A 17,583-nucleotide genomic window follows, 5' to 3' on the forward strand; every position below is an offset into this window, starting at 1 on the left:
TCAGGCCCAGGGCAGCCTAAAGACCTGAGTGAGGGGAACTGGTGGGGGGAGGGGAAGATTACGGGTGAGTGTGAGATTTAGAAATGTTAGGATCTGAGAGTGTTTTTTTCCCTTTGTTTTCCTGCATTCTGAGTGGCTTTTATCTGCAGTCCACAGCTACAAGGTTAGTTCTGAGGTAGTCAGGATGGGGGAAGCAGGGGGAGGGGCACCTGAGGAGCTAGGTTGGCAGTTTGGTCAAGAGAGAGAACACCAGTCTTGGTTGGGGTCCTGAGGCCCCTGACATGAAGCATGAACCCTTTAGGTGTCAGATCATGGGGAGGTCCTGGGGCCCCCCAAAAAAGGCAGGGAGACTAGGGTAGCACTTGAGGGACTCAAGGCCATGGCAGTTTACCAGCCAGCACATCAGTGCTTGAGCAGTGTCAGCACCTGCTGATTTCCAAGTTACCACAAAGGCTTTTTCCTACCTGTGGCAGACTCAGGACATCACACAGCTTGCATAGAAGCTCAGGGTAATGAGAAGACTCTTTCTGAGCTCCCCCCAAAATGCATGAAAGGATATGCCATTCCCAGGGGGCCAGCCAGGGTTGGGTGGGGGATATGGGTGGATTTGATCATGGGGAAAGACCTGAGCCAGGGACACAGCAACTCACCTGACCACCCCCCAATTCCTCTAGTCTCTGAAAGCCCCTGAGGCTTTTTTAAGATCACCAGTGAATGTGCAGGTGTTTGTCTATTTCACAAGCTGTCTAGGCCCAACTAAAAGCAAACAATATTATGGCCTTCCAGTATCATCTTAACATTTTATTTTTATTGAGTTATAATTAACATGCCATAACTTCAGCCTGTGAAAATGCCATACTCAGTGCTTTTTAGTACTCATAAGGCTGTAAAACCATAATCATTATCTAATCCCAGAATATTTTCATCACTTTGAAATGGTCCAGGAGCAGTCACTTCCCCCAACCACCCTCAACCCAGCCCCTAGCAACCACTAAACTACCTGCTGTCTGTCTGATTTGCCTAGTGCAGATCATTCCTATGAATGGAATCCTATAAGTGGTCTCTAGTGTCCAGCTTCTTTCACTTAGCATAATGTTCTTTGGGTCCCTCACCATCTAGCACATATCTATACTTCATTACATTTTATGGCTGATAATATCTCATTGTATGACTAGACTCTATTTTCTTTGTCCTTTCATCATTTGATGGGCATTTGAGTTGCTTGTACTTTTTGGTTACTATGATACCAAACTTGTCCCAGATTTGGCCAGAAGGCCTTCCAGTTGGTTCCTGTCATGTTTTGACTCCACCCCTGTGGACTTTGGTGCCTTCCATGCTCTCCAGTACACCATGATCATTAGGTTCCTCTCACGTATTTCCTGGCCAAGACCTGGACTCACACATACCTCCTAGGTGCCCTCTTCCCTTTTCATGGAAAATAGTATTTTGGGTCCACAATTTGGGCATTAGTGGTGGATGTTGCTACCAGATTTTCCTCACTTATAGACCTGCTCAATAAAGAGAACTGGAAACTCTGCTATTTATAGAGAAAATGGATTAGTTCAGACATATATTTGCTAATTAAAATGTAAGATTAGTGTTTTACTTTCCTGATAAACCTTCTGAAGTGGCTCCACGGCCCACAGCTAGGGCAGGCAGGAGGCTGGGCCAGGGTCCTTGGGCTCTGTGTTGTGCCAAGGATTAAACCTTTAGTTCCTGAACATTGGGGAAGCCAGGGGAGGGCACAGGGGTAGCTCGGGACAGGGCCTGTCACCACCCAGACAGGAAGCCACTCAGTAATTTAATTTGTGGGGAGGTGTGTCTGTACAGTAGTGTGGTCCTCAGTCTTGGTGGCATTCCCTTCCCCCCTCAGGCCCTATCTTTTATCCCCCTCCCCAAAGGAATTGCCCACAGCCCAATGGCATAAGCAAAGTACAAATATTGGACAATGGACACAATCAACCCAGGGGGCTGCAATCTCTAAGCGCTCAGAGCCAAACTCCTCTTGAGGATAATCAGTAGCAACATATCTGAGAGTGCAAACTGGAGATCCCCGAGATGGCGGACCTCAAACCACACCATCCAAGACTCCACCATGACCCACAGAAAAGACTGTGTGGTTTCTCTACCTTAGAGGGGATAAGTATTCTTCTCTTGGCATTCAGAGCCCATGGGTGATGCCTCAGGTTCCAGCCAGGCAGGAGAGGCCACCAGTACCTGACACAGAGGGCACAGCCTGCCAGGGATTTTCAGGGTTAAGAAATTGCACAAGGAATGGCAGGGCAGTGGGAAGCACTAGTTCATAGGGAGCACTAGCATTTATGAAACAAGGCCCAGTTGGAACCTGAAAAACTGCATCCCAATCCCCCCAGTCCCTTCATAAGAAAAAGGAATTCTGTTGTCAGGGATAAGGATCCAGAGCATGAAATCTAAGGTAAATATTTGACCATGGGGCAAAGAGGGGACTGAGGATGCTAAGTTCTGCCTGCCCTTGGACCATGTGCTGATAATCTTCTTCTGTCCTTTTGTGTTCCATATTGGAAGCTGTGTTCTAACTTTATTGTAACTAGTGCTGATGTAAATCTGGACTTTTCCCTTGAAAACTACAAAGTTCCTATTTGGTGCTCAAACAAAACCTCAGCCAAGAAGCAGAAAATGTCTTCCTCCAAAGTGGTAGAAAGGCAACCACTGCCCTGTTCAGGGTCAGGAAATGATCCTGGTAAATGGAAATACCTTCAACATCTAAATCCTGATGTTCCTTATGGGTGGTGTCTACTCCTTCTAGGTGTATTGATACTGAAATGCACATTTGCTCTGTGAAAGGGAATATCTGTGTTTGCTTCAGTAAGCCAGGAATGGTAGCTGGCTCTTTTCACTTCTCCCTTCTCAAACTGATGACTCTGCATGATTTCTTATTTGAATAAACAGTGTGAGAGGTTGCACCTCATTTCAATTAACACTATAAATGAAAGAACCAATCATCAACTCCAAGGCTGCAGTTGAAAAAAGGCTTTATTAATAAAATATTCACATCTAACATTAACTATTTATAATAGATAAATATTGTCCATCCCCTATATATGTATATTCTGAAATGTCACAGATGTCATCCAAGGGCTCCAGGTAAGAAGCTCAATGGTCCCCTAAGTGAGTGACTGGTCACAGGATCCCAGGACAAACTTTCACAGGACAGAGTCTTGAGGGGCAGCAGGGTAGGTTCAGGGGTTTAAGTGGTGTCCTGGGGTGGCCCAAACTGGCTTGTGGGGAGGGAGGTACCTGCCTGGCCTGTCCACTGTGGTGGGGATCAGCAAACCTACTTGGCCAGGCAGACCTGAGAAGGGGAGACACTGAGGCTGGTGGGCACCAAGGGCCAGTTAGAATTTCCCCTTTTGGAACTTCAGTCGCTTCTGCTTCTTCCCCAGAAGGGCTGAGGTAGCTCTCTTCCTGAACTTGGAGTCCACGGATGTGGTCTGCTTGGTAAGCATTAAATGATACTTAGGTAAGGGATGCATCACATCATACACTTTTGCACTGCCTGGGATCTGCATCACTGGGGAGTGGGGCAGATGGGTGGTCAGCTGTGCTCTGAGGAACCACAGGACACCCCGACCCTTTGTGCCCCCATGAGAGCAGGCCTCAGCCACAGACCTGGATCCCCAATCCAACTCCAGGAACAAAAATAGCCCTCTGAATGATACCTGTCTGCAGGAAAGACTCTGCAGAGGCATAGCTAAAAATGAAGAACCCTTGTTTTAAAAGTGACTCTGACTCATGACAGCCAACCTCAAGAGTGGAGCTGATGAAGGGTCATCTATTTCCCCACCCCACACCCTGATGCCTTCACTACTCAGAATCTTGGAGTTGAAATTGAATTTCTGGACCACAGTGCACAGCCCCCAAATCCAGTACTACCCAGGACAAGACCACTGGGGCCCGGTGAAGGGCAGCCCTGCCCAGGCCTCCCAAGTAGGGTTCCTGAAGGTCTCCATGACCAGGAAGTACCTGACACCCAGCAAGGATTTACACCAATCCCATCTTCCTCCTGTCTTCCTGGCCTAGAGCCAACTAGAAAGGAACACTAGGCTGGAATTCCTTCTCTGGCCTCAGTTGGTGTGGCCACTCATCTCCTTTCTCAACCTCTTCAGTCCTTGGTCTTCCTGTTCTGTAGGATGGGTCCTTCTGCCCTATTTCACACCTCACAGCTCCCATTTCCCATTCAAGACAAGAGAGGAGACTAGAGAGGATTTAGAACCAACTTCTAGGAATGGTGGGAGTAATTTTAATTTGCCTGGGCTAATGGCTGGAGAGGGGTATCAGCTCACTGACAAGAATCCAGTTAACTTTATTGTGCACAGAAACACCATGTGCACATACCTTGATTAATTTTCTCTCCCCTTAGGGGATGAGAAGCTGACCCAGATGCTTGAGAAACCTATCTAAGTGTTCAGAGCCCAGGATGCCTGGCTCTGGGTCTGTGCTGTCATTCTGGATTCTTTACCTTTCCCACTTTCTAGAATACTGAGTCAGCTCCCTTGAGCCTCCAAAAGGGATCAAGGAGATTTGGTCTAGTTTTTACTATCATAAAGGCATAGTATGTACCATGTTTGGTGCCTGTGTCCACCAGTCCTGGTGCTTTTGGAGGTGTAGTCACCCACTCCTGTCCAGAAAATGCCTTTCTAGTTGAGCCCCTCTGCTTGGCTTTCCTGCTCATGATTCATGGTGAAAAGCCTTTTCTCTGGGTACTTCAATGTTGTTACCTTTGAACTTGGTTTCCCAATGCCTGGGTCATGTCCAAGGCAGGGTACACAAGGGAGAAGGAGCAGGTAGGGAGAAGAGGCTGTGGGCATAGAAGGCTGCTCTGGGCAGCCTGTTTTGTTTACCTGGTCTCAGGTACACTTGGACCAGAGGGCCTCAGACCTTCAGGCTGGGGACATGGTGCTCAGCCTACTCCCTCCACCACTGCCCTCTCCAACTTGACCTCTGACTTACTTCAATCTTATGAAATGATTTGCTCCAGTTTGTAGTCCTCTGGCTTGTCCCCCTCCAGGTTGTGTTCTTCCATGGCCTTGCAGATCACAGCTGGAACCATTTCCTGGTTGGATACCTGTAGTAGATCATGGGACAGGCCCTCAGGGCATGGGGTTCTGGGGTTGGCTCCCCAAGAGTACAGCTGCCAGAGACTATATGGAGCCACCTCTGTTCAGGGCTGGGTCTAAAGGGGCCTCACTCTCTTCTTTTGCTCCTCTGGGGAGACCTCCATTGAATAAGGGGGTCTTTCCAAACATTCTGAAACCTGTACCCTGGGTACTTGGCCTTAACAATTGCTATGAACTCTCAGGGCCCTGATGACAAAGGGTGACCAAGCAGCAGAGGGTGGGGGCTGAAGAGTGAAATCTGGGCCTTACTCTGTCACCTCCTGCCTAACAATCACAGGAGGTGGCTTGTCCTTAGGGAGTGCCCCTGCCCCAATCCTGATCCTCCAGGACACCTCCAGGGCAGAGCACACAATATGTAGTCCAAGCCCAGATGTCAGAGAGGAGGAGGGGCTGGATGATAACCTATGGCACTCCAGGACTACCCCAGGCTCCAGGATGCAGCTGTAGTCAGGCGCAGTTGCCTTGACCCTGAGGGCCCAGCTAGAGGCAGAGCTTAGGTCAAGGGTTGAACAAATAAATGACAGCTTAGTTAAACCACACCTGCTCCTTGCCACAAGAGAAGTGCAGCCCGTGGTGGGTGTGTACACATGGCAGCTCAGCCAGCCTCTGTGCAGTGGGGCTGGAATGGCTCCATCTGCACATCCCATCCAGGATCTGGGTCCTGCTCACATCTTGATGGCCACCATCCTGGAGAAGACCCAATGATCCCTTCTGGGTTGTGACATCACCCCTCACTGGCCAAACACTGGCCCAACCTCCACATGAGGCCAAAGGTCACCTGCTGTCCCTCTTCTTCTCTGACCCTCCAGTGACCCCCATTTCCCCTACGATAAAGTCAAGCTCCATCCAGCAGCTCACAGGGTTGATGTGACCCAGCTCTCAAAACCTTTCTGACTTCAACTCTTCCCCTTGACCCCTGCTCCTTCACCTGGCCTCCATGTTGTTCCTCAGGCCAGCCAAGCACATGTCCCCCTCAGGTCTGGCAGGCTGTCCCCTCCCTCCTCCTCTTTGGGGCTGTCTCAGAGAGCCTTTCCCAGGCCTTCCTGACTCAGCATGCTAGCCTCGCTCATATGTCCACTGTCCTGAGCTTTGGCCACCATCTAACTCATGCACTTCCTGCCTCTGGAGGTGGCTCTCTGTCCTTCCCCACTCACTGCAAACTCTGCTCCAGGATGACAAAGAGGGAACATGTCATTCCTTATGTGTCTACTGCCTGAACCAGTGATGGGCCCCAGGGGATGGCTCTACACCCAGCTCACCATGATGCTCTTGTACTGCTGGCTGTTGTCCTCATCCAGGCTGACATGGACAATGTAGTAGTTGGCCACGTGCCATTTATAGCATGGCTGTGAGTCGTGGTGCTTGTGGCTGGACCAACTTGCCCTGGGTTTGGTGGAGTAGGAGGAAGAGGATGTTCCTCTGGATGCTGATGTGACAATGGAGGAGTTCCGTGTTGATGCAGAGGTTGACTGACTGCCTCAACTGTGGATAACAGCAATATCAACAGAAGGCCTGTAACCTTGGGGCACCCTAGGGTTACTCTAGAACCTCTAGTAGGCTTTAGAAATTCATAGTAGTCAACAATTCTTGAACACTTTGTGGACCTGGAGAAGGCTAAGCAGGCACAGAAGAAGGAGGGTGAGGATGAGAGTGAGGGCCCACATGAGAAGAGGTGGGCAGTTACCTTTATTTCATGGCCATCTTGGGACTCTGGGACATTGTTCAGGTGGATTTTCAACTTAGAGTTTGAGAATCTGGCCACATGTATATGAGGTGAGTCAGCTGCATCCCCACTGCTGAAGTCAGGACCACACTGGAACTGGACACTGGAGTAGGGGTTGCTGCTACCACTGGACCCAGTGTCGGGGGTCTGGCAGTTGAGGTATGGGTCAGCTTACCTTGGGGGCCTCACTTGGAATGAATCAAACTTCTCCCCTGCTACCACTGCACCCTGCTAAGTGGTCATTCCATTAATAGTAGCCACTGGGCTCTAACTCACTGAGAGATCATGCAGCATGACCCCATTTTACAGAAGAGGAAAGAGTCCCAGGGATGGGGCAACTCGCCCCAGTCACAGGCTTGGCTGGGAGGGGAGCTGAGATCCCCATGCTAAACAGTCAGGCTCCCCAAGCCCACACTTAACCTGAAGTTTCCATGAGCCCTGAGCCAGCCCACACTTGTCCACCCTGGATGGGGAACTCACTCTTCACACCAAGATTTGATGCCTTCTAGGCGGTGTTTGCCCTTGACTTTCTTACCAGCCGACTGGGATTTGGGCTCCAGTTCACAAGACAGGTGGTAGCTGTGTGACAGAGTGGCAGCTGTAGGGTCCTAGGAGCCACACCTCAGGTCTCCTGCTCAGTGTCTGCACAGCAGTTGGCATTTTGGTACCGAAGCTCTCTTCAGGCAACAGGTCCTATGCTGACCCCAGATCCTCAGTGGTGATCCCACACCTACTGTGGCCTGATGCTGCATTGGCTTCACCTATCTTTCTTGCTGAGCTGCTCCATGTCTCCAAACGAGGTCCCAAATTGTTCATTGGGCACAAGGGAGTCATAGAAGCAGCCTTCCTGGAGCTGCTGGAGCTCAGCGATCTTCTGGTATTCCTGGGGCCAGAGGGAAGGAATAGTCACTGTCAAGGCATGGATGGCTTGCTGGGTGAGGTAGGGGCCAGTGGCTGGTTTCACTCCTGTGGGTCCCCTGACCCCTCCACTCCCTTCCAGTCTCTACCTGCCCTCAGAGTTGAGTTCACACAGCTCATCCACCATGAGGTTGTCCTTCATCCCAAGTATATCCACTACCCTCTAGAAGGAGGCTTTGGCCCTCTCTTTTCTCCTCAAACTCTCACGATCAAACTAAGAGGAAACCTCATGCAGCCTGGGGGTGTCCTGCCCAGGAGGAACACTGTGTTCCATCCCTACACCCCACCCCAGATCCACTCCAACAGTGATGGCCACAGCTGCTCACTTTCCTCCTTTTGTGAAAATTGACCATCCTTCCCTGGAAGACAGAGTTTGCATCCATCATGAAGTGGCCCCCATCCATTGCCATGCCCATCACCCTTAAGCCCGTCTGGGCTCCAGGTGTGAGGACCAGTAGTGGAGACAGAGAGAACCTTCAGTCTCAGCCTCGATGACAATGGAGAGATGGCCCCTGGGACCAGCCTCCTTTCACTCATCTGCAAGGAGGTCATGGAACCCCAGCTTCCAGGGAGGCTGTGGGTTTCAGGACATCCTGTGAGCCCAGTGGTGAGAGCTCAGGGCTTTAGGGAGTGGCCTGTCCTCCCAAGACTCAGGGTCCCTTTCCCACCCTGTCCCTGCCCCTAGGCTCACTTACTACCAGATACTCCTGCATGGCATAGTTCAGCATAAAAAACGGAGTGAGAAATGTTCCCAGACATGAGACTATGCCATGGATGACATCCTGTAGCATTGGGTAGGGTGGCAATGAGCACAGGCTCTCAGGTGCCCCCAAGACCATGCCCTGAACACTCCTCAGTCTCAGACTCCTAGAACCACACAGCCTTCCCTGGACAGTGTCAGACCCTTAACCCTCACCTGTTAAGGTCCCTTCCAGACTCCAAGGACCCCAAACTCCATTGTAGTCACCTCACAGCACTGGCTTTTTAAAAGTCACCAAGTTTACCCCCCTCTCACAGCCAATCCACTCTATGTCAGCTCTTCCAGACTCTTACTCTGACTGGCTGCAACTACTCCCCCAAGATTCCCATAGCTCATGGTCCTAAATGTTCCAGAGGAAGGGACATTGATAGGAGGCTTTCCAGGCTTAGTGGTCCAGAGGGATGGGCCTGAGGAGGGCCCCCATGCTGATTCATGCACACTCACCCTCTCCTGCTGCTGCTCCTTATTCTGGGCTTTTTTGAGCTTCATCTCCAGGGTGGCAAACTTGGAGATCTCCTCTTGTTGGGGTTGAGAACTAGGTCAGTGAGGCCCTCCATCTCTCAACTATTGTCCTTGGGGCCTTGGACACCTGGATCAAGTGGGCAGGTGGAAATCTGCTGCCAGCACATGCCTGAGGTCCCCTGCCTGACCTTGTGAAAGTCGACCAGCCTCCCTTAGCCTGTTTATCTCTGATGTGAGGACAGAGACCTGAACCCTCATCAGGAGTCCAGAGGCCTCAGTGTTGCACGCTAGCAGTGAGGATGCTCTGGCCATCGTGCTCTATCCCTCAGAGTCAAGAGAATGCTCAGTCATGTTGCTTTTCTCCCTTGAACCTTGCTACTTCACTTTGGGGGTGGCACAACTACTTGATCCAGCTTCCATTCCACATGAGGACACAGAGCCCAAAGAGGCTGTTGACTAGGACTGAATCACTCTGGGCCTCAGAGGACAGGCTGCTCCCTTAAGACAGTGGCCACATCCGAGCTGACCTCACCTCACCACTGACCACCAATAACTGGTGTCTGGTTCTTCTGGCCTCTGGGTATGGGTTGGGGCCTCATGTCATCCCAATACCCCAAGGATGGGATATTTCTGGAGGCTGAGTTAAGCAGCTTCTGCCTTCCCCTGCCAACAGGAGTGGAGGCCCCAAAATCTGCCTGAAGCCATACCAAAGGCATCCCCGCTCCTGGAGCCCACTGAGGATATTGTGCCTGCAGACAACTCCTGGAATCTACTCAGGAATGTGTCTCCATGGTGCCAGATCTGATTGTCCAGGTAGGGTAGGGGTTGCCAGGAGTACTGAGCACTGAAGTTTTGCTTCCTCTTTTATGTGGAAGCTTCTAGATTTGATCAGGAAGGACTGCCATGGTTTTCTGTCTCCCAAAGATTTCTCATAGCTCTCTGGCTCACATGTCATTAGTTATGAGGCACAGTTATGAGACCTTCCACTCAGATGGAGACTTCTCATCCTATCAGTTCATCATCTCCTCCTGGAACATCCCAGCTTACTCCACAGAACCCAAAAACCACAGCTTCCTGCCCTACAACTGTCCCCCACCTGCCCACAAATCAAACATATCCCTCTACATCTTCAACCAGTATAAACCAGACTGGATGTTTTCAAAGAAACTTTCAGTGAAAAACTAAAATCCCCATTACCTGAGCCCCAACCCTCCAACCTCCTCTTCACCTGGAAGATCAGCTCACTGCTCTGTGAGTGGTTGTTCTCATTTGAGACAATCTCAGATAGCATCTGGAAGAGGTGGAGGCTGTCCCTGGGGGAGGGCAAGAAAAGAAGGAGAAAGATGGGAATGGGTAGGAGCGTATAAAGGCTAATCCATTTTACTTTAGTCACTTGGGACTCAGTCTGCCTGGGTGGGTGGTGCTGAAACTGGGTAGCTCTGAGCACTGCAGTACATCATGAGGTTTGGGAGCTGAGCTCTGAGGTGGGCACAATGGGGACCCCCATTCTCATTTCATGAGCAGTTGATTCTGACATGTAGACTTCAAAGGACAGTGTGTTGCTGAGAAGTAAACACTTAACATGCCCCCATTTGGTTCAACTCTAACTGACAGTGGATGGAAGGGCAGGCAAAACAGTCAATCTCAGGTGCCCCCACACACACAGCCCTTGCCCAGGAGCTACTACCTCCCAGGCCCCCTGAAGGACAATGTCCAGCCCCCACAAGGTCCCTGGTACAACCTGGTGTCCCTGGAGAAGCCTGCCCACCTGGAAAATTTCTTCCACGTCTTCTTAAGATGGTGAATTGAATGGCTTTCAAGGGCAGAGAGGATGGTATAGAACAAGGAAAATTTCTTGAGGATTTAGCACTCCTGAGAAGGGAGAATGAGCAGTGAGATGTGGTCTGAGTGCCCCCCTGCTCCAGCTTCAGCCCTCTCAGCTGGCATCTCCCCTCTAGGATGAGACAGACATGCAGTGAGACCCTGAGGTCATGCTGTGGACCCAGAGAGGGACATCCACACTCAACCTGAGCGAGTGGGAAATGAGGATAGTGTAGAGCTGTGCTACAGACCAGGGAGGGCCTGGAAGACTGAGAGCCAATAAAAGCACAGAGGGGCTCCAGAATTCCAGAGGGGGCCCCATGAGCACACCCTGGGTACCTCGATCCAGTGCTCCACCACCCTGGCCCTGTCCTGAGCCTTCATGCTCTGGTCCCTAAGGCAGGTTGTGATGATGCAGTTGGTCACATGCTTGAACTGGGTGACAATGGCATGGATGGTGGGTACAACATGCTCCTTGCCCTTTTTGTTGTGTTGGGACCAGATGGCACCCAGGCAGTGATAAGGCACCACCTTCTTCAACTGCTCCTGGGGAGGAGGCGATGTTAGCGTGTCCCACACCCAAGCACCTTAGATCCCACAGGCCCTCAAGACCCAGATTAAGGTCCAGTGGTCTCAGCTGGAGCTTGGCAGGCTGAGGACAGGGTGTGTTCTCTGTCCCCTAATGGGACATAACACAAGTGACCCAATGCCCAAGTCTAGAGGAGAAGAGGAAACTACACTTTAGAGTCCCTCTCACAAACTCCAGCATGGGAGGCACCTCATGCCTCCACAGGCCCAAGCGGTACCGTGGTTCCTCCTGATAATGCCTCCTGGCTTGCTAGCAGTCACGTGCATGGTCCCTAGCCTAGGGGGGTGTGCGGATGCTTTGGGTGCCTACCGAAGGATCCAGTGCTCATCAGGGTCTTATTAGTGCCAGTGCTGTAGAGACCCCAGCATAGAGCAGGCCACCCATGGAGGCTGGTTGCACCTCAGTGAGCTCCCTTCAACCCCTACTGGCCATGCCCTCTCAGGCTTTCTATTTCTTTGCTCTCATATAATCTTCACAGTCGGTGTGTATGGTAGGTATGTGTAGTGTCCTTTATCTACTGTCTAGAGAGGGCAAGTGTAGGTTTAGGGATTAATAAACTTGCTCAGGTTAAAAATCTGGGAGTGGAGTGAGGCTTTGGAACAAGATAATAAGATTCTAGATCAGGAGATACTAAGGCTGGAGCGGCAGATCCTGGGAGGAAGATCCACCTAGATCCACCCTGCTGATCACAGTTGCTCACCACATCCATCTGTGTCAACTGCTCTGCCACCAGCTCAGGAGGGAAAGCCAGGAGGTTGGCCTTCTCCTCATTCAGCAGGTTCTTTGAGGTCTCAGGCCAGGAGCAGGAAGGCTCTGGAGGGGTAACCTGCCCTGCTGCTGACTTTAGCTCTGACAGTGGCTCTGGTGGTCCTGCCAGACATGCCTTCCCCTCGAGAGCCTGTGCTGCTGAAGGTGAGTCACCAGGCTGTAGTTCCAGAAGGGAGCCTGGTGCAGACTGTATAGGTGGCACTGGAGATAGTAGTGGGATTGCCTCTAGCTCAGGAACCTGTGATGCAGATGGTGATGTGCCTTCCTCCAGCCTGGCAGCAGGTGCTCCATCTGGGGATGAAGCTGACTTTATCTGCAGAGTGGTCATTGGCTGTACCTCCATATGTAGCTGTGGAGGTGGCACCAAAGCTTCTTCAAGCACTAAAGCTTGATGTGCTTCTGATGTTGAAGGGGCAAGCTCTACCTCCAGAGTGGGTAGTGCTGATCCATGTATAGTTGTCAAGTTAGGTGGAGCTGGACTTGCCTCTGGCTCTGGATCTGGTGCATCTGATGTTGACATGGGTGACCCAGGCTCTGGAACTTGTTCAGCTGATTGTGATGTAGCTGCCTCCACCACATGAGCAGGTGCTCCAGCTGACGAAGGTGCAGGTGCTACAGCAGGTAATGTGTCAGGATCTACTTCCAGAGCAAGCACTGGTGCAAACTCAGTAACTGGCAGTGGAAGTGGGAATGGAGTTGAATCAGCCTCTGGAACTGCCTCTGTGTCTGCTGCAAGTGGTGGAATTGGTACCACAGTTTGCACTGGAGGCATTTGCAGCTCTGGAGCTGAAAAAGGAGCTGGAGAAGAGGAAGGTTCACATGATGAATGGCTCCAAGTGTCTTTCAAATACAGAGGAGATCCCACAACCTCCAGGGGAATATCTGGCTCAAAAAAGTGTGCCCAGACTGCAGTCTCCCAGGTGAGTAGTCTGAGTTTCTTCTCTGCTTCTGGCCCAAGGGCAATCTCTGGTAGGTCCTGCCTATGTGGTCCAGTCCCAGCCACCACCACAAGCTCCCATGCTACTATTCCTAGCCTCCTCACCCTTTGGGTCTGCCTCAAAGGGCTCTGGATGGCTCATCTGTGAAAGCAGAATCATGGCACGGTGCTCTAGGGCAGAGTCAGGTAAGTGCACCTGGGCATAGATCACCAGCAGTTTGATGCAGAGAGATTCTGTTGGTTCTAGGAAATCTTCAGGGTACTGGTCCAGCCAGGTGCCCAGGAGAGAGGAGAGGGTGCTGAGGGCAGGTAGGTGGGCGGCAGGGTCAGAAAATGGCCTTTCTTCCACACTGCCCCCCAGAGACCCTCTCACTGGAGTGCAAAGTCCATAAGGACAGGGAAGGGTTTTGACTGGTCTGTTCATAGTCTGGCACTGACACATAGTAGGAGCTTCATCAATATTTGAGTGTCCTTCTGCCCCAGACCCTCCTAGCCCCCACACAGTAATTCTGGCCTGAGAAGCTGACCCTTCGGGGGGCCATAGGATGAGTGGGGCCCAGTGTTCTGCCCAGCCCTTCCCTGCCACTGACCACCCAACTCCCCACACTGGTCTCAGGTGAGGAGAGCCCCTCTCCCTCTCCCAAAGTACACTCACTTTTTCATGTCAAGGCATATGTCATGACCTCCACTGCCATGGTGCTTATGTCCATATCTAGGAGAGATCATGAGCATGTCACTGCTAACTTATTGGTGTACCCCCTGCTTAAGGTGACTCATGTTACTGCCTGCAGCCCCAACTCAAATGGAACCCAGAAGAGCAGGGAAATTTGTCTGCTTTGTTCACTGCATGAGCTACGTGCTTCAGAAAGTGTCTGCAGCTAGTAGACACTTGATGTATACTTGTGAAGGAATGAGTCCTAAGCAGCACCTTCTCAGACCTAGGGTGAGTCTGGACCCCTCTGGTGACCTACAATGATCCCTGCTCTGACCACACCAAGGTTGGAGGCCCTGAAAAGGATCTCAAACCTCCTTTAGAAATGAGAAAACTGGGGTCAGAAGGGGGAGATGCTGTGAGCTTCTTCACTGGGAAGAGGAAAGTCCTGCCTAGGAACAACCCTGCCCCTCCAGCTACCCTGTCCACTGAACCAGGGTCGGGGAAGCACTTCCCATGGATTCTCCCATTAGTCCTTACAATCAACCTTGAAGATTTTTCCTCTAAATGCTCTTCTTCCCAAGGAGGAAACTGAGGCCAGTAGGTGAAATGACATTTCTGAGGCACAAGAAAGTTGGGGGTAGAGCAGTCAAGTGGTCAGGTGTGGGGCTGGCTCTTACCTGAGGAACAACCAGCCCAGGACCTGCTCGGTGGTGGTGAAGACCTGGTATGTTCTGAAGATGTTGATATATATGAGGTGACCCTCCTGGAAGGCGGGCACCAGATGCTCCATCAGCTTCTCCCAATTGCCTGCCTTGACCGTCTGCACTGTGCAGCTCTCCTCCCTCGTGAGGGTCGAGTTGTTCTTCCTCTAGGATGGGACAGAGGAGGCACATGTGATTGGAGGCAGAACTGTAGACCCCCAGGTGAGGCTGGGGCTGTGGGCAGACCTGCTGCACCCAAGCCCTCATTGACTTGAGGCCAAGGGGGATGTGTGTGCCTCTAGCAGAGAAAGACCCTTGGCCTTAAAATTGAATTTGAGGTGAAGAAATAATTGAAAAATGAGATCCCAGACACAGCAAAGGGCAGACATGTGGAGTGTCCTTACGAGGAGAAAGAGCCTTGCAGCCCTGAGGATTTGAACAGATTCCTCAGGGAACAACAGCAAGCCCACCTGGTCAGTAAACAACTTTCAGGCTGCACTGTTCATGGGGCAAGAGTCCCAAGGCTATGCCATTTGCCACCCTGACCGCAGATCACCGAAAATGAAGGAAAATGAAAAGAGCCAGTTCCAGGCAGGGCACGAGGATGCTCCCACCGAAAGAGCCAGCCAGTGATAATTGAACTGCTCCAGCCTTAGGTATCTGGCCCTTGTTCTTGAAAGTGATGTCTGTGTGTCCTTCATTCCTGGGAGCCTCTACCAGGGGTGGGAGGGATCAGTGCCTTGGGGTACATGGGATGTGTTCAGGACAGCAGTGCTGACAGGATCGCAGGGAAGGACAGTTCAAGGTTCAGCAGCACCAAAGGCCGAATCACTGCTCTAAGCTGCTTCCCTTCTGGAATATTGGGCAGCTGAGTCCAGACCTCAGCTCCTGACCTGGGAAGGGGGAGGGAAAGGCTATGGGAGATCACAAGAACCCTCCTAAGTGAGAGGAGCAGTATGGCTTGGAGCAAGTGTGGAAGGACAGTCACAAAGACTACTGCTGGGGACATGGGGCTGGGAGTGGAAACAGAAATACAGCAGCAAAAAGCACATGTGTGTCAAGTGAACCCACCCCTCAGCCTACTCTGAAGGGAAACCCATGGAAGTGACTCCTTTCTGCTATTCCTTTAACCATTGGAATTGACCTGCCCCATGGTCTACTGAATGGCAGTGTGGTGGGTGATTGGTGGGAATTCAGGTTGCTCAGGAAGCAGGATATTGGGCCACACAGGGGCAAAAGCCCTGGGAGAGGGAGAAAGGAAGAGGCTGGGGTGGGGTACAGGCCTGGGGTGTTTCTCCACGGTTGCAGGACACCAATCAACACCTGCTCCTACCTGGAACCAGCATTGGCTCTGGCTGGGACGATGATGGACCTCTACCTTCTGCAGAGAGATGGTGTAGATGAGGCCATCCTCCAGCTCCTCACTGACCATCTGCGTGGAGCTCTGTGAACACAGTGCCCGGCAGCCAGGCCAAGAGGCATCAGCTAGTGGACTGCCCTACTTCACAAGGGAAGCTGCTCCTTGTTTTGGCTGGGACCTAGATCAGGCCCAGATGAGTGCCTGCCTTCCTCTCCAGCCCCACTGGAGAGGAGATGACAACTGGGGGAACAAGGTTAACACAGGTAAACATGGGTGCCACCCCAAGATGAGCCTTTCAGCCATGATCTGGCAGTTGACAGGGAAAGACCTCCTGGGGACCTGTCCCTGAAGCCTGCTCCTTCCCAGGGTGGTCCCACTGCTCATGTCTCCCACCCACTGGGAGGTGGATGGACATGGAGCTGCCCAGGAAGGAGCAGAGTAGTGGCATGTGCTGAGTTGGCTGTCCCTGGGCCACCCCACATTACCTTTGGGTACCTCTGGGATGATAGCCAAGGGCTTTGTGGCTGAGGCCTGAGCCAATGTTGAAAACAATGGAAAAGGGACTCATTTCTGGTTTGGTTGAGGCTGGAGCCTTGTGAACTAGCAACACAGCAGGAGAACATGGTTCCCTCTCAGGTGTCTCCTGTCAAGTGAGCTGGGAAGGGGCTGCCTTTGGAATCTGGGTGCCTGGTTACCAGAGTTCCAAGTTCTGTTGGGACCTCTCATCAAGAAAGTGAGGTCACCTCCTTAGGTTACCTTACCTGGGCCCCTCAACTGTAAGAACTCCACAAAAGTCCATCTGCACATCTGTCTGTCTATCCTCCTCACCTAGATCACCTTGTTAACTGGACACAGTTCTGCCAACACGTCCCTCCCTATGGCTACCTGGGAAGGCCTGTGTGCAGCTCAGTCCCCAGCCATGTTCAGACCCAGCTACTCCTTCTTTTCAGTTTTGTGCCCCCAGACTAGTCACCAAGGCCTCCCCAGTCTCCTCACTGACACAGTGGGAATTGTTCTAGCATCTGCTTCCTGGAGACATCATCAAGTCTAAGTGGGGAGAACACTGAAAACCCCATAGTCTTGTTTCCCATGTAGATAATACACAGACAGACATGGAATAAACAGTTAGGGATGGATGTAACACCCAATAAAATTCAAAACAGGGCTGGGTAGGGCTGTGTGAGCTTAGGAAACTCACTTTCCCTCCTGGATTGCTGTCTCATTCTGTTCCACGATGAGGTTGAAATGAGATGAAATTCAGTCATTGTTGCTGAGCCAGGAATCCTTCCAGAGGCTTCCTATTGTATTTATTTATTTATCTTTCTTTTAATTTTTTTAGTTTTATTAACTTAGTAGATCACATAAAATGTTACATTAAAAAAAATAAGGTTCCCATATACCCACCCCCCATCCCCACCCCATCAATTTGTAAATTGTATTTTTTTGAAGATACATGCATCACAAAAAAGGTTACATTATAAAAAGCATAAGAGGTTCCTGTATACCCCCCATGCCCCCACCCCACTCCTCCCACACTAACAATCTCCCCCATCATTGTGGTACACCATCACACTCAGTGAACACATTTTGGAGCACTGCTGCACCACATGGATAATAGTTTACTCTGGTTCACACTCTCCCCTGGTACATTCAGTAGGTTATGGCAGGGCCCTGAGCCTCAGCAGAGTTGCAACTCCTACTGTCTGGTTCCTTGGACTTACCCAGGTCAGCTA

At 51.2% G+C, this 17,583-nt stretch overlaps 1 protein-coding gene and 1 long non-coding RNA gene across 2 annotated transcripts in view; one reads left to right on the forward strand and one right to left on the reverse strand.

The window, feature by feature from the left end:
• The window catches only part of LOC131274934 (uncharacterized), a 681,981-nt gene that overhangs the window by 273,960 nt on the left and 390,438 nt on the right, over positions 1 to 17,583 (forward strand). The window lies entirely within an intron of this gene.
• LOC101447303 (ral guanine nucleotide dissociation stimulator-like) lies at positions 7,356 to 15,922 on the reverse strand. Its single transcript, XM_058283273.2, is given in 12 exon segments — positions 7,356 to 7,458; positions 7,641 to 7,762; positions 8,493 to 8,579; positions 9,002 to 9,073; positions 10,248 to 10,332; positions 10,788 to 10,891; positions 11,171 to 11,386; positions 12,130 to 12,983; positions 13,240 to 13,433; positions 13,790 to 13,846; positions 14,467 to 14,657; positions 15,824 to 15,922. Coding segments are annotated over 12 exon segments (2,184 nt in total).

This window comes from Dasypus novemcinctus, chromosome 21 (genome assembly GCF_030445035.2).
Source record: "Dasypus novemcinctus isolate mDasNov1 chromosome 21, mDasNov1.1.hap2, whole genome shotgun sequence".
NCBI lineage: Eukaryota > Metazoa > Chordata > Mammalia > Cingulata > Dasypodidae > Dasypus > Dasypus novemcinctus.